This window comes from Talpa occidentalis, unplaced genomic scaffold (genome assembly GCF_014898055.3).
Source record: "Talpa occidentalis isolate TD23 unplaced genomic scaffold, MPIMG_talOcc4v2.1 talOcc4.7, whole genome shotgun sequence".
Classification (NCBI taxonomy): Eukaryota; Metazoa; Chordata; class Mammalia; order Eulipotyphla; family Talpidae; genus Talpa; species Talpa occidentalis.
Window position 1 is genome coordinate 66,718,618 of NW_023605083.1, and position 16,516 is coordinate 66,735,133.

General features: G+C 42.4%; 1 protein-coding gene across 1 annotated transcript in view; it reads left to right on the forward strand.

Annotated features, from left to right (window-relative positions):
* The window catches only part of PAPPA (pappalysin 1), a 237,142-nt gene that overhangs the window by 133,908 nt on the left and 86,718 nt on the right, over positions 1-16,516 (forward strand). The window contains exon 10 of the mRNA XM_037491904.2: positions 11,422-11,615. Within this exon, the coding sequence (XP_037347801.1) occupies positions 11,422-11,615 (194 nt within the window). The remainder of the gene's footprint in view (positions 1-11,421; positions 11,616-16,516) is intronic.

Below are 16,516 nucleotides of genomic sequence, written 5' to 3' on the forward strand. Positions count from 1 at the left end.
TCTGCTCTCATGGAGCTGCCATTCTTATTTAGACAGAATGCAGTGATCAGTAAACATCTGAAATAAAATAATGTTATATAGAGAATAAAATAGAGCAATGGAATATGGAGAGACTGTGTGAAGATAGCATGGTTAGAAAAGGCATAGCTGGGCAGGTGATGAGTTTTTCAGTTTGGTTTTCTCCATTTATTATTAATTTACATTATCCAAAACAAGTATCGTTTTGTTTTGTCAATTTCATACTTTTAAAGGTCATTGGATCGCTCTTCCCCTGTCTGTGCTTAGAATGCCTGCCTATTTTGTGGCCACTACCTAATTCATCTTGGTACTGAATTTTACCTCCTCCTTTCTAACCTGAGATAGTATTGAAACCTTAAAGTGACCCATCTGAAAATCATTCAGGACACTCTGCTCTGCTGAACATTCTGCTGCGTTGAATGCATCATCTTTTATTAGAATTACTATCTTTGCTGATAAGCAAAGCAAGTGGTCTTTTTAGACCATTCACATATCTAAATTAATGGTGATGCAAATGTGTCTTCAGAGTCCAATTCATGATACCATTGCATCTCTTTATCAAATTTCAGTCTACTATGCACCACCTTTTCTATCCCGATATTCCATTTCTTTGCAAATTCAGTTAAGAAAGAAAATAAAACAGTATTTCTGACAGATATTGAGGCATAATGTTTTGTGAGAAAAATACTATGGGTTGGTTTAGACAGAATTGGATTTTTCCCCCTAAAGTGTGCTTGGATTTGTAATATCCCATTCTAATGAAAAATTTCATAAAAATCTTTCTACAGTAAAATCTGTTGAAAGAAATTCAAATTAATTTTGAGAGCTCTTCAATGCATCAATAATAGAGAATCAGAAACCCCAAAAGAACTTTAATTCATCATTTAGTGAATACCTGCTATTTGATGGACATTGTCCTAAGAATTAGGGGTATAGGTAGAAATAAGACTGGGGCCAGCTCAGAAATATCTCACAATCCAAGAATTGTATCTATTCATTCATCCATTCTTAAATAACAATTACATAATATGCTGAGGCATTTTTGATCCTAAAGAAAGAGGTGAACTTTGAAATGTGTGTCCATAAAACCACATCCTATAGGGGATAGAAATATTAATTGTAAAACTGTATTTTTATATTATGAATAGTACTGTGGTGGGTGCAAAATAAGAAGGTAAGCAGCTCTCCAGTGGAGGTGGAAGAAGAGGCTGTGTATATGCTGCAAGTAGACAGAGTTGTTGTTTGAATAAGTAATATTTGATCTGAACTCGAAATGGTGAAAAAGAAGAGATTGTTAGAAAAATCAGGAAAAGAAATTATTGCAGGTAAAGTGAACAGCAAGTTCAAGTTCCTGGAGTAATAACAAGTTTTGTTTGTTTAAGGAATAGATAGTTATTGAATGGATGGTTGTCTGGAAGAAAGGATGAATGAATGAATGAAAGAATGATGTTATGAGCAAAGGACTAATTGTAGAAATGTCAGGTAAACCAAGGACTCATAGGCCATCGTACAGACTTTGGATTTGGGGCCGTGTGATATGGGAAACCATTGATGAGATTTCTGTAGAAGAGTAGCCTGATACAGGTTTTGTTTTTAAGAGGGAGCTCTAACTGTCCTGTGATGGAGGGAGGATTAGAAAACAGACATAGAAGACGTGGAAAGACTGTTTATATGAGCACTGCAAGAGTGAGTGACTTGGGCTAGAGTGGTCATCACAGAGCAAAAGAAGATCTATTTTGAATGTCCTATAATAAAAGAGTCTACAGTATGTACTCTTGAACTTTATGCAGTGTTGTAGAGAGTAGACTACAAAAAAAAAAAAAAAAAAAAAAAAAAAGGAGAGATGACTCAGATGGTTTTGATCTGGCCATTGTTGGGCAATGGTGATGTCATTTACTAAGATGTGAAGTAAAGAAATGTAGGGAGAAACCATTCCTTCTGTTTGAGACATGTTGATTTTGTGATGACTTTGAATAGATATTTAAGTACAAATGTCATTGTAGGTAATTGGGACTCAGAAAATAAGCCATATAGAAAGAAATGTTTGGGCCATTGGCAATACATCACTTTTTAATTTTTTTTTGTTTAAAAATTGTAAGTTTCCAAAGCTTAGCTATTGTAAATAGTGTTGCTATAAACATAAGGGTGCAGGTGCTCTTTGGAACCGATGTTTCTGCGTCCTTTGGGTAAATACCTAGGAGTGGAATTGCTGGATCATATGGAAGCTCTATCTTTAGTAGGTCAAGCAACCCAAATGCCCAAAAACAGATGACTGGATCAAGAAGATGTGGTACATATACACCATGGAATATTACTCAGCATTCAAAAAAAGATAAACACATGTAGTTTGCAGCAACATGGATGGCGCTGGAAGAGATCATGAGCGAAATAAGCCAGAAAGAAAAAGAAAAATACCGGATGGTCTCACTCATAGCAGGAATCTAGAAAACTTAAATAAGGGACCAGGAAAAAGAATAACTATAAGAAAGTAAAAATCAAAATCAACAAATAACTATGAACCAGAGATACTGTATAGGGAGTGGGGGGCGGGGAAAGGAGGAATTGGGGTCAAAATAAGGGGTTGCAATTGTATGGGGGATATAAAAAATTTTAAATTAAAAAAATAAAAATTGTAAGTTGATGAGAGCTTGAAGATAGATGAGAAAAAGGGCCCAAGACCTACCCCTGATAACTGGCAGCAGTTGGTAGAGGGTTTGGAAAGCAAACGACGGTGAGCACAGGCTGGAGGAGGGAACTGAAAGCCAGCCAGAGGAACTCGGGAAGCAAAGCATCACGGAGTCCAAGAGAGAGGACCTCAAGCAGAAAGGAATGACTAGTTCTTTATGTGTTTCAAGCACGTCTGACATTCTAGTTGGATTTAGAAATGCCGAGATCAGTGATTGACAAGATCGACATTGGTGGCGTGGTGAATTCAGAAGCTAGATTGGAGACAATGATTGAGTGAATTTTGGAGAGAAGATGACAAACAGAAATTTAGATAGCTCTCAATCAACTTGACTGTGAATCATGAAAAGAGAATGATGATGGCAGAGACACAGTGGTAGGGGATCTGGATTGAAGGGAGGTTTTCGTTTATTTTTAATTTTTAAAATTTAACTTGCTTAACTTGCGATTAAAACTTTTATATAGGCTATGTCCTGTTTGGCTGTTTGGAAGGAGAGAATAACAATGCAGGAAAGGAGGGAACTGGTTCGTGCCAGACAAGTGATGCAAAAGAGTGACAGATGAGGCTTCTTGGAGCTGAAGATGCTCGTATGAAATCTTGATGAAGGACTCAAAGGCAGAGACTAATCTTTCAGGCAAAAGAAATAAAGATAGAAACTCTGCAGTGTGAGTTCTGGGAAAGAATTCTGCATTTGCTGGTGAAGGTGAGACTGGAAATGAAAGTAAATGGGAAAGTCGGAACTTGACTACACAAGGATTTGAGTGTTAGGTAAGGAAGTTCACATTTTGCAGGAGTCAGTTATGGATTTCACACATGATCGGATTCACATTTTTGGTTAATCACTCATAGTCAGCTTTGTGAGAAGACGATTATGCGGATATTGCAAGGGCCAAGGGGACAGAGGATGAGACTGTCCTCTGAGAATGCCCTCTGTGATAGGCCTGAGTGTGGCGTTGGAGGAGTAATGACTGGGGATTCCATCCAGATTCACTCTTCTTTCCCCAGTGTTTTTGGCTTGCTGTGTAATGCCTGGTTGTCACAGTGAAACACAGGAAGGGATTTTTGGCCCACTTCGGTATGTGGCCAATCCTTGAAGGAACCAGAAACCAACTTAAGCTCCTCAGATTCAATAGACCTAATCAGCATCTGAAATTTGTTAGAGTATTCATGGTTCCTTAGGAGCCGTTCACCACCCTGCCTTTTGTACTCTGGGCAGGCCGATCTGGTTGAGGAGGTTCGGAACAAACCTTGGTTTGAATAGAATTAAATGAGGTCAACAACGTGGGTTTCACATGCAGCCTTTTAAAGATAGGCAATGTAAAGTCTAGATATTTCCGTTCCACATGAAATAGATGTCAATATAACTATGCCCTCCCCAAGCTTCTCCTTTTTAAACCTTCAGGGGTTAAGCACTCCAATTTCCCCTGTTCCAAGAAGCTATTATTTGGACACAGATATTGTGCATTTTTTGGGCTTTGCTTGTTGTTGTTGTTTGGATGAATTGTTCTGTGGCATGAAGCTTGTTGTGGTTGGAGCCATCCCTAAACAAACAGCTGAACTTGAAAAATACTATTTTCTTCTGGTGTTTAAAAAATATCCAAAAAGTAGTAATCATTGGACTAAAAGAGAAATCCTCATGCCGATCATTACTACCTCAGCTGGAAATAGAAACAGATGCTAATTTCTGAAAAGTTGAGCCATCTTCATAAACAAGAATTTTAGAAAGACAGGTGAAGCTACCCATCGTTAGAAGACAACCTATATCAGAAGAGTACACATTCAAATCCTCTGCTTCCTTCTTCAGCCCTAAACCAATTACTTCATTCATCTCCCATCTGATTGTTTTTCTCTCGATGGTCTTGAGATTTGGCCATCCAGGAACTTCTCAGACTAGTTATATCTAACCTACCTATGGGTTAGCCATGCATGGCTACTGAAAAGTAAAATCAGATATTCCCAAAAGTAATATTGAAACTCAGTTAAAGGTAACAAGGACTATTTTGTGGCCAGAATTTTATACTCAAAACCTGGTTGGCAATATACTGATAAAGGCAGTATGGTGGGGTGGAAAATGTGTTGTATTATGAGTGTAATTATCAGCATTCCTAATCTCATTCTTACTGGAAATTTTCTCTGAAGGCTTTAGCAAATCACTTCAATTTTATGAACCTCAGCTTTCCCATACATAAACTGAAATAATTTCTTTCAGCAGCAAGGTGTCCACTGTCATCATAGGCCTTTTTTAAATCAGCTGTTAAATGCTAACCACTTTACCTACATTTGCACTGTATGTGTAATGCGACATGAGACAAAGGTCATGAGCAATTTAATTCTCTCTTACTTCAACTTATCACAGTTCCTGTACACAGGAGCAACTATGTCAATATTTCTGGTTGCTATGTAAGTGCTTTTATTATTAAGTGATCTGGGTATCATAATAAATATTCAGTCCTTCGACCATTATTCAGATGAGGAAACCAAAGTTTAGAAATAATTATTTGCCCCAGGTCAAATCATAGTACATGGCATACCTGCTAAGCAAAATCACATCATAGAACTTTCTGCCTCTGATTGTGAAAGTCACAGGTACAACACACCTTTCCTGCTCAGAAAAATCTCGAAAGCCCCCCATTGCTAATGAATAAAATTTAAATTCATTAGCATGGTTAATGCCTTCCTCAGTCTAATCTCAAATCAGCATTTGTCAGTTCTAGGATCCAATGTTTTCCCTTAACTCTAACTAACCTTGCACAGATCTGGCTGAGGCTTATCCATCACTCATATTATTCCTTCCACATGCTTATATTCTTTTCATCCTCCACGACACTGCCCCAGACCATCTTTTCTAGGAAACCTCCTCCTATTTGCCCAAACAGTATTGATTCTCCCTGTGAGGGAAAGCAAGATTTGATTAACCAGTATCTCCCCAGTATTAGCACAGATACAGCTTAGATTCTCAGTAAATATTAGTAAACTGGGTTACTTGTCTTCTGCAGGGCTCATCAGGGCCTAGAAGCTATCTTTGCCTGACACATGCCACCCCTCACTCCCAAAATCTCCAGAAAGCTTCGGTGACTTTTGTTTCCCAGTTGAAATGATTGGTCATGAATTACCAGTTCTTGGTCTGGGCAACATGGATGTTGAGAGAAAACCACTTAGTGGTTATTTCAGAATAACTGTAATCAATCTCAAAGTTCAAAGAAATTGTATCATGAATTTTAGTAGCTCTTATAGGCAAAAATATGCCATTCCATTGGAAGATGTCTGTTCTGATGAAATTTGTTTTGTAGTGTTCTCATGATATAACTGGTAACCACATTACAAAAAACAAACAAACAACAACAACAACAACAAAACCCCAGCACTATATTTTTTCTCCATTATCTAGAAATATTTGAGATTAATTATAAATCATTTGCTAGCTTTCATTTGTCATTCATTCCCTCATATATTCCTCAGCCATTAGGCTACTGCTTCACTCTAATGCTATGAGGTAGAAAGACTCAACAACTTTGTACCCAGGGAGATAGACTCATAACTAAAAATTCTGTGATGGAGGAAATCTGGGAATTGTGAAAAGACAGAGGGAGGACACTTAACCCAGCTAGGACTGGAGTCAGAAAAAAGGAATGTAGTGAAGAAATGACTTGCTGGAAGAGACACTTAAAGTAAAATCTTGAAAACCTGTGGGAGTGAGCAAAGTAAAACCTAAGAACTACACTCTAGCAGAGGGAACTACCCTTGTGAGAGCATGGAGGACTGAAATGGAATGGTGGACTTGGAAAACTGCAAAAAGAGGCCACTTTGTGGAAGGTCTTGTAGGGTAAGCTGAGGAAAAAGCTCTTCTCTAAGCAGTGAGAATCTGTCACAGGATTGCATTCAGTGAAGGGGCACAGTTATATGTATTGGGGATTGTCTACTTACAACCCCAATTCCTTAGATTATCCTACTACCCTAAAGAATACACATTATCTGAAGCTTGGTTTGAAAAACACATTGACTTAAGTTATTTTTCTCAGTGGCCAAAAATCTGTCTGGTCTGCAGGGCTCTTCGACAGGTGAAAGTCAAAACAGGGAAGCTGTCTCTAAGATCTCCTACCGAGGTGACGTGAGCGACCTAAGTCTTCCTTTCCTTTCCGGCTATGACCTCTTTCAGTAATTCACATCAAAGACTCCAGTGATATCACAGATTACCAATGTTTTTAGTCAAGCCAAGTTAGTGTTGCCCAGTAGGACTGAAGTAGTTCCTCTCTCTATAAATGTACTATTTCATATTAATACATTCCTTTTTTTAAGCTGATGCTTTCTTCCTTTCTTGTTTGTTCATTTCATTCCCTATATTGGAGATGGTTCATGTGCCCTCCTCAATCACTTCTATTCTTGCATAGTCCTTAGGATGTAGAGCTGGGTAAATAAAAGTAGGATCTCTACTTAAGACAACTTCTCTGGTACCCCTGACCTTACCTCATTATCATCATTTTTTTTTTAAAGATTTATTTAGTTATACATAGAAGAACTGGGGTACAGACCAGAGATGCAGGGGAGGGGGATGAGAGGATTCACGAGAGACAGAGTGGGGAACAGAACAGGCAGACCTACCAAAATACACTGCTGAGGAGAGCAGCGGGTGAGCCAGGAGAGGGCTGTTGCGCCACGTGGGTAGCTCCCTGGTCAGCTGGAATTGAACTCGTACTGCAGAGGCTGCGGATACCTTCATAGTGCTGTGCTTAACCCCTTGCACCACCAGGGAGGCCCCCCATCATCATCATTGTTAAGAATGAACCTCTTGCCTTTAAAACCTACATCCCTTTCCCGTCTCCTAGGCTTTTATTACCCAGCACTTTATTAAGCCATCCTAAGAGGTAATGTTGCTTCCACTTCATAGGTGGGGAAACTGAAGCTCAGAGAGGTGCAGTAGATGCCCAAGATGACCCAGTAATCAGGGTCAGACCAGGAGCTTGATCTAAGGTTTCTGACTTCAAGCACAAGAGCTTTTTACAATAACTCCCAGCCTTTGCTAATAATTTAAGGTAAACTTATCTCATCTCCCTAAGACTTGGCACCCGAGCTTACAAATAGGGGTAGCCATTTGTGTCTCCAATCCCTGTCCTTTGGGCAGGCCACAGGAATGCAGAGGCATGGCATTTCATCTTGATGCTCCAGACAGATGGAAATTGAAAATTAAGTCAATGAGAAGCAGCATCAGCTATGTCTGTCCACTTAGCGTGAGGCCATCTGCCTTGGGCACTTGGAATTGAGCTCATTTCTTCCAAAAGGGAGAGAAAGTATCTGGCAAATGAAAGCTCAGCCAGAGAAGATGGACTTGGCAGTGCCTCTCCACCCACATCGAGCCTCTTCGCTGGGTAGAACAGATTTCTAAGTATGTCACTGTGTTAAAAGGAGCAAATCTGCAGTGAGGAGTTCCCTTGTGTCGGGGGAAGACAGGGTGAGGGGGGACCAGACTTGCTAATGCGATCCCATGGTAAGCCAGTCAACACTGGCGTCTCAGCTCACTTTCCTTCACCCTGAGCCCCAGTCTAAAGAAACTTTTCAAAGTGTGCAGAGTCTAAACTATATTTGCGCAAAATATAGTTTACATGCTGTACATCAAGGTGCTGAATTTTAGTCATTCATTCAACAACTGTTTGTTGCACATCTAATAGGTTTTCACCCTCCCAGTGGGATGTATTATTATCAGTGCCACCTAGCTAATACATAGAGGGCAGATGGCAGGGTGATCATTTGACCTCAGTATTAACTTCAAACTCTTTTCACTACAGCCTGCTCAGATCTTAGCACTGAGCATAGAAGAATCATGCAAACTGATGTAATGAAAACAGGAAGGCAGGTTTTGTTTTATTGTTTTGTCGTTGCTGTCTTTGTTTTTCCTGGCCCCACATTTGTATTCCATCCCTCACCCGCTCTCTTCAGTGTTTGGGCCATGGAAGTAGAGAGGGAGCTAGAATTCCCCAGATGAAAACTGGCAGATGTAGCTGAAGGGCCTCCGGGACTCTCCTAGCAAGAGAAACTGAATAGTGAATTCCAAGGATGTTATTCAAAAGAGGGACACAGAAGAATCTTGGGGGAGAAACGGGCCATCTTCTCTCTGCCTCCTTCTGTGTCCTCTCTCTTGGTGTCCTTCTCTTCTTTAGCTCTGTCTCCTTTCTTTTAACTATCTCTGCCTATATATCTTTTATCTACCTATCCACCTACCTGTGACTACCCTTACTGCTCCTCCATTTCCAAGGTTCTGCTGATCCCAGGTATACAAATATATCGACATCTTCAGTATAATCAGGAAGAAATTAGACTTCATGAGAACGCAACCCTTGCCCCCATTCCTGCCACCCTGAGGTCTCTTTGCTGAGGAAATGAATTAAGTCATCTCAGCTAACAGTCTTACATGGTCTTAGCCTTCTTGTCTTTGTGTTGAAGGAGAAAGGTGGTACCAGGAGTCAGGTGACCCCATGATCTTACTCTCAAGAGGATGGGCTTTCCTCATTTTGTAGAGGCAGTGTGTAGGGGAAGATCTCTCTTCTAGCTATAAAAAGGCCAGGTCCCCTCTCTTCTGTTAATTCCCTATGTGACCTGGAAGGAGACACCGTACTCCACACAGCTCTTAGGTTTCCATTAGATAAAGTAGGTGAAGAGGCTGGCATAGTTAGCATCATCTCATGAAATCACCACACTATCACCTGATACATATTCTTTGTATTCTTTTTGAATGAGAACATGCGGTTTAGCAAGGTAAGTTTCTTTATATTCTGTACAACTTACCTATGACAGCGTTAGGATGCGAACCTAAGTTTACCTGATGTCAAAACCTGTGCTCTTTGCAATTGCCTTTTTTGAGTTTCTAAAACCAGAGTATGGATTTGTGACCAGTCACTCTTGGATTGAGTCTGTTTTATTATATGTATGTTAGCCACCTTCACCTAGAGGTTGGCGCTACTGGGAAGTGCTGAGTCTATCGTCTTTCCATGCTTAGGCAGACTGCCGGTGACTGGAGTCTTCTGCTGGTTCAAACAGACTCTTAAATAATTGAATTATAATGATTTGATTTATTCTGGCTCTTTTGATAGTATTTCACTATATAAACTGTGTGCAGAAATAAACAAGGGATTTTGGAGCTTGGAAGGGGCTCAACTTTTTGCTGCCCCCTAAATTCAATGACTCCTGCAGCATCGAAGGAATCCAAGTCTTATTTCTACTTGACCGAGCCGCAATCTGTTTAAGGGAATGTTGCTTGAATGTGTTTCAAGCTAGTACTGATTTCACTAGCTGATTCATTTCAGCCACTTAGGAATAAATTGACCCCTTAAAGAAGACTATTTTTTCTCTTGAGCACTATCTTGGATGTACAAAGCATGCTTATGTCCTTTCCCTAGCACAGCGCTATGGCTTCCCTGAGAGGCTGTCCTGACTGGGATAGTTGATTCTGTATCAACTATCCAGAGGCTAAAAAGATGGGAAACCACAGGCTAAAAAGGCTAAAAAGCAAAGCCAGTTGTGGGAAGTTACCTAGCTAATGTAAAGGACAGAAGTCAGATCCTGGTCTTTGGCCCTAAATTCAGCACCCCTGAAGAGTCCCCCTCTGCTATTCTGAAGTGAATTCGGGAAGAATACTCTAGATCTGGTTGACTTCATGTTTTGATTTGTCTAGAGATTCAAATTTTCACAAGATACGTAAATATTACTGGGCATAATTTTTATTTTATTTTAAATTTGTCAATAGTTTACACATTTATATAACTTTGGGAGTACATTTTCATACTTCCTTGTGTGCACATGCTTCACTCACTGTCCACCAAACCTCCCATGGCAGTGCCCTCCCCTCTCTCTCCCCTGTTCCCTCTGATTACTAGAACACTTTTCACTAAGCATAAGATTTGTGTGTGTGTGTGCGCGTGGTGTGTCTGTCTTGTGTCTGTGTGTGTGTGTTTAAAAAACCACATAACACGAGATTTACCATCTTAACAAATTCTTAAGTGTACATGCAGTAGTATTAATTAGAGGTCACTGTCGTACAGCAGATCTCTAGAACTTACTTTGTAATAGAAATAAAACTTTTTTTTTTAGATTTATGTTATTTATACAAGAACCAGGGTACAGGCCAGATGCAAGGGAGGGTGAGAGGATTCACCAGAGACAGAGCGGGGAACAGAACAGGCAGACTGAATGAAATACACTGCTGGGGGGAGCAGCGGGCGAGATAGGAGAGGTCTGCTCACCACGTGGGTTGCTCTGAGGCTGGCAGGGATCGAATGGGCACTGCAGAGGCTGTGGACAGCTTCACAGCGCTGCGCTTAACTGCCTGTGCCACCAGGGAGGTCCAGAAATAAAACTTTTTACCCACTAACAGCGTCTTTCAAATCTCAACCATTTCCCCATCTCCCCAGCCTCTGACAACCACCATTTTCCTTTTTCCTTCTGAGTTTGACTGCTTTATGTTCATCACATCAGTGGTATCATACATTACTTGTCCTTCTGTGACTTATTTCCTTCGGTATCATGACCTCCAGATCCATCCATGTTGTTGTAGATGGCAGCACGTAAAAGTTCCTTTTAAAGGGTGAATAATATTCCTTTGTGCCTGTGAATGATGGACAGGATGGCCATGATGGTTCTGCTGGCCTGCTACCACAGCTGTTGATGGTCGATGAGCCCAAAGGACAAATACCTACCTGTTCTCTCCCTTCTGTGTCTATCTCTGCCAGATGAGCCCAGCCGGTGCTATTTCCATGATGGTGACGGGGTGTGTGAGGAGTTTGAGCAAAAGACGAGCATTAAGGACTGTGGTGTCTACACACCCCACGGCTTCCTGGACCAGTGGGCATCCAATGCATCAGTGTCTCATCAGGACCAGCAGTGTCCTGGCTGGGTCGTCATCGGCCAGCCAGCTGCATCCCAGGTAAGCACCCGCTGTGTACGACATTTCCTCCGGCCCGCCCGCCTCCCAGGCCTGGATATGGACGTTGACCACACCTTTGGCTGAACAGAATTCCAGGGCCCTGTAAGAGTCATCTATACATTAGACACAAAGGTGGTCAAGAGTAGTCGGGGTAATGTAGTTCCCCTTCTTCGTCACCTGTGATAATTCAGACTTGGGAAAAGAACTCCACTTCATGTATACCACTGAAATTCAGTGGGGGCAGGGACAGATTCTTTGGGGGAGTTCCACTTTTGGGTTGTGTAGGTACCAAGTCTTCTGCTCCCTGAGCACTCTCTTGTGAGCTCATGATTCTGCCATAAATTTGCTGTGTGGCCTTAGACTCATTTAACCACTTCTCTGTGCCTCATTTTTCCTATCTTTAGTTTAAACAGTAGAGCTTGATGATCTCCAAGGACCTTCCCAACTCTAAAAAGCTATGACTCATCCCCCAGTCCCCTAATGCACTATTTATGCTCTAGGGTTCTCCCCCAAGGGACTGTCAGCTTAGTTGAGGGAACAGGATTGTTGGAGCCACCAGAGCTTGTGTGGTTCTAGGGATGACTCCTCTGTCCCCGGGGCCCCTTTTCCAATTATCCTGCCTAGCAAGCACCTGCCTTCTTCCGAGACTGCCATTTCCCAGAGATGCGACCCAATGCGTCCAGCCGCTGAGCTCAGTGGCCAGGCCTAGGCCAGCCTGCCTCCTGGCCTTGCAGATGAGCCATCACTCCCAGCTATTTCTCGCTCATATTGCCTCCCTGGTGCAGGGTTGGGGTAGGCCTGGTGTCTTGATGAAAGCAATGAGGCCTTCTGGGGCTCAGTGAAAATCTCTGGATGAGATATAAGATGGGGCCATCTCTTCCTCAATCGGAGTTCATAATTTGCGTTCATGTCTGTTTGTTTATGTTTCCATGCATTAGATTCTTGGTGCATTTGCATTTGTGTATAACTGCCCTGGGGAGTGTGGAAAGACATGCGAGCATGGTATTTTCTGAGGTTTCTTATGTAGAGGGCCCCTCAGAGTGAGTTCGTTCTGGGGTTCATCCTCCCCGCCATGTCTGTGCTTGTTGAAGACATCGTTGCTTATGCTCTGCACACTGACCGTATTGTCTCTGCGCCTGGTTCCCGGAGTAGGCTGCTAGGCTGCTGGTTCTTTGAAAACTGTTTTGAGATTTATTCATCTCGGTCCCCTTATCTTCAAGCACAGGGTCTAGATAAGATTAAAAGCTCAGGAAATGTGCATTTAATTTACTGTACACACACATACAATGAACCACACTGAGAAAAATGCTCAAAATCACCACTCTGACATGGAATCCCTGCTGGAGGAGTGTCAGAACTGGGCATCAACAGAGCCAGGAATTCCAAATTCAACACTAGCATCCAGTTTCTAGAACTGGAAATGTAAAAAAAATATCACTTAAACAAGGGAATCATTAACACACTCAGAATCTCACATGAGCAAGAGTTGGGGTAGCAGCTGTGCTGAAAAATCACCCAAAGGTTATTGCTACTAATGTGAGAAAAGGAGAGAAAGAATTTTCCAGTCTTAGCATTTGAAAAGAGACTTCATGGGGCAATTATTCCAATCTTGTAAGGAGGGTGCTGTCAGGAATTATGGGTGATTATCTCTTCCTAAACAAAAATCCAATTAAAAAAAATCATTATAAATACTAGCTCTTCGATCTACAAAGAGGAGATGAGGAAACAAAATCATCCTATTGAATTATTCATTGTAACCAATTTTATTTTAATGAAATCGACTAGGTTCCATTACTCTGGGCTTGGACATAATCTTTTGTTACAAGGAGACTTAAGCTGTAACTAAATTTGCCATAATGAGATCAGCTCACTGGAGAATATGGGGTCAGGGGAGGGAATGTGTGTGCAGCCTGTGTGCAAGGGCCAGCCAGGGTGGCTAGGAGGGGGACAGAACAAAAGTGTCTGGATTCCCCATCTGTAGGCACATGCATGCCTGGAAGTCATCCCCACACAGCCCCTGTCACGCACATGCGCACACTCATACACACACATTCCTATCTGCACCATGAAAACACACACACACACACACACACAGTCTGCATAATTCTGAGTAAAGACTCTCATTGGAATGGAAGCATCGTTCATTTCTGACAGCAGAGAAGAGAGGAGGAAGGGTAGCTGTGGCCTTCGTTACCTTGTGAAGTGATTAGAGGAAGCTGGTAGTTAATTTTCACCCTGTCAGGGCCTCCAGTGAAGAGGTTGAAGCCTTGAGAGGAGCTGGGAGGTACTTCAATATACCACATCCCCCCTCTTTCCTCCAGTGCAATTATTCCTGCCTCGTCCACCTTCCCCCCCATCTCACACACACACACAGGTACACACATTCACACACATACCACACACACGCACACACCCCTTACACGAGCAGGCTGTGTAGGCACATGGTCCAGTGAGTCCCAACGCTGATAGAGGCCGGTGGGAGAGGGAACTAAAAGTCATGAAAATCCACTGGCTGCTCTACTTGTTCTGCTGCTCACACATGCCCTGCAGCCACACCCAGCTACTAGGGGAGATGGGGTTCCTGGGAATTGGGCAGAAAGAACTGCAGAGGAACAGCTCTCAGAGTGGGGGTGCAGTGCACACCCCACGAGCCACTGACTCTTCTCTAGTAGACTCACAGCCCACTTTTGAGCTCAGGCCCCCTGTGCTGGTGGCCTTGGCCATGTTCCCTGGTGCACACTGGGACATCCACTCACATGGGGGTGGTGAAGTGACCACAGTTGTCCTCATTTCTTCTACAGACCAGTTTTGAGCTTTCTTGATGCTGTGAAAATGATCACCGCAGGTGTTTATTGGAGTTGTGCTCCCAGCTCTGTGCTAGAAGGAAACCAAGAAAAAAAGGCCCTGCCCCTGACCTTGTCCAAGTACAAGTCTTAGGTGTGGGATTTCCATCCAGAGGCACAGCCAGGTCTAAACAGGTTGGCAGTTTCTCAAGGCACCTACTGTAAAGCAGTGGCACCGTTGTACACATGACTCTAGAAAATGGACTCAAACTTCAGTCCTGAATGTGTGTAAGTCTTCTACTTCTAATTGTTTCCAGTCTTTCTGGTCCATTCTCCTGAAACAAGATTCCCAAATTTGGTTAGGGCTAAGCTACTCCACCCTGAACATCAAGCCGTATATCCAAATGTTATCAGGAGTATCAAAACTTCCTGGTTGTACAAATTGGACTGAACATCCTATAATAAGAGACATTCTTGGGATATTTTGGCCATGTACCTTCTTGGCCCAGCTGGAATTCAAGAAGTGCCTGAAACAGAACAAAAATGGAAATGAACCGAAAGAATCAAGTTATCTCCCTTCTGGGAATCTCAGAAATGATTTGGTTGAAGTGCTTGCAAAGATCCCGTCTTGTTCTTATTTTGTCTCCCTGTTTTGCATTTCTCTAGTGCTTTACACCAAAGGCTGCCAAAATAAGAAGTAGATACTCCCACCCCCAGTGTTTCTACCAAAGCCCATTTCCTCCCGTCCAAACAGGCACCTCCCTCCGTCTGCAGTGGCCGAGGGAAGAAGTGGAAGCACTGCCTAGAAAGTGTGGTGCTCTCCCAGGAATTACAGATCTTCAGTCAACCGGCCAATTTATTTGGTTAGTCCTTTGAGGGTAAGACTTAGATGAAGCATTTCCAGGGCAGTTGTTTCAGAGCCAAAGTAAAGAAAGCCTTTCTAAGAATGAGAACCATCCATGGTGGGATGAAGGGCCTCATGAAGGAAGATGCTCCCCATCATGGAGCAACATCAGCTCATGCTGGTGGAGTCATCTAGGCTGAGCCCATGACTCAACCATGGCATCAAAATGTAGGAGAAGACCTGGACATCTCTCCTTCTATGGAAATCAGTTCTCTGACTGTGTGCAGTCCTGTATTGCCTAACAATAGGAATATATTCTAAGAAATGGCATTTAGGTTATTTCATCATTGTGCAAATGTGCCAAGGTGTCCTAACCCAACCCTATATGGCATGACCTACTACACACCTAGGTTATGTAGAGGGACCACCACCATCATCATATCTGGGGTCCTTGTTGACCCAAATATTCACATGGGGCACATAACTGTATTCCATCAACCCAGAGGAGGGGGCTCCACACTTCTCTTTGAGTTGCTGTTGTCTGTTCATTGTTATGTCCATGGTATTTTGTGGCTCTATTAAAATACAAATCATAATTTGTATTGTGTTACAGCTGCTACAGTGAAGCAAACAGTGATATAGTAGGTATCAATTTGTTTCTTCGTTTGAAATGTATTTGAGGTATTCCTACACTGAGGAATGTGAGTAGGTAGAGACCGGGTATTGTGGGGTGACATAGAAATGGTGCAGATGCAGCATTGTCCTCTTAGCTTCTAGTCTCACTTGGGAACCATGAGCACATTCCCTCTGGCCATTCTTCTGGTTTTTCTAACTTAAAGACAAAACTGGGTAGTGCAGATGATAATTCCCTTTGTTAAGATCACCTTAACATGGGAAGCTCCCCTCTACACCCTCGCCCCAGGGCTAGCCACATTCACCCACTGGACAGAAGCTCTGTGGACATTTGGTTGAGTTAAGGCAGTTGCATTAGCGAATGTTTCCTGCTTACTCAGGACTGACTGTCCCAGGCATTTTGAGAAACTCCCAAGAAGTGCTGGTTCTTTTGCTGCCCTCCGTTTGTTCACCATTTCACTAAGGGCTGTGTCCAACCGGAAAAAGTAGCCAGAGGCCCTAGAGTATGAAATTCAGAGGGAGTTTCCCTGAGGATGAAACCACGCAGCCTATCAGCTTACTCAGTCCACAGGCATGAGTGCCAGAGTGCAAGGATGGAAACATCTTTTGCCCACTTCCAGAAGGCCCTGGGATGATTATAA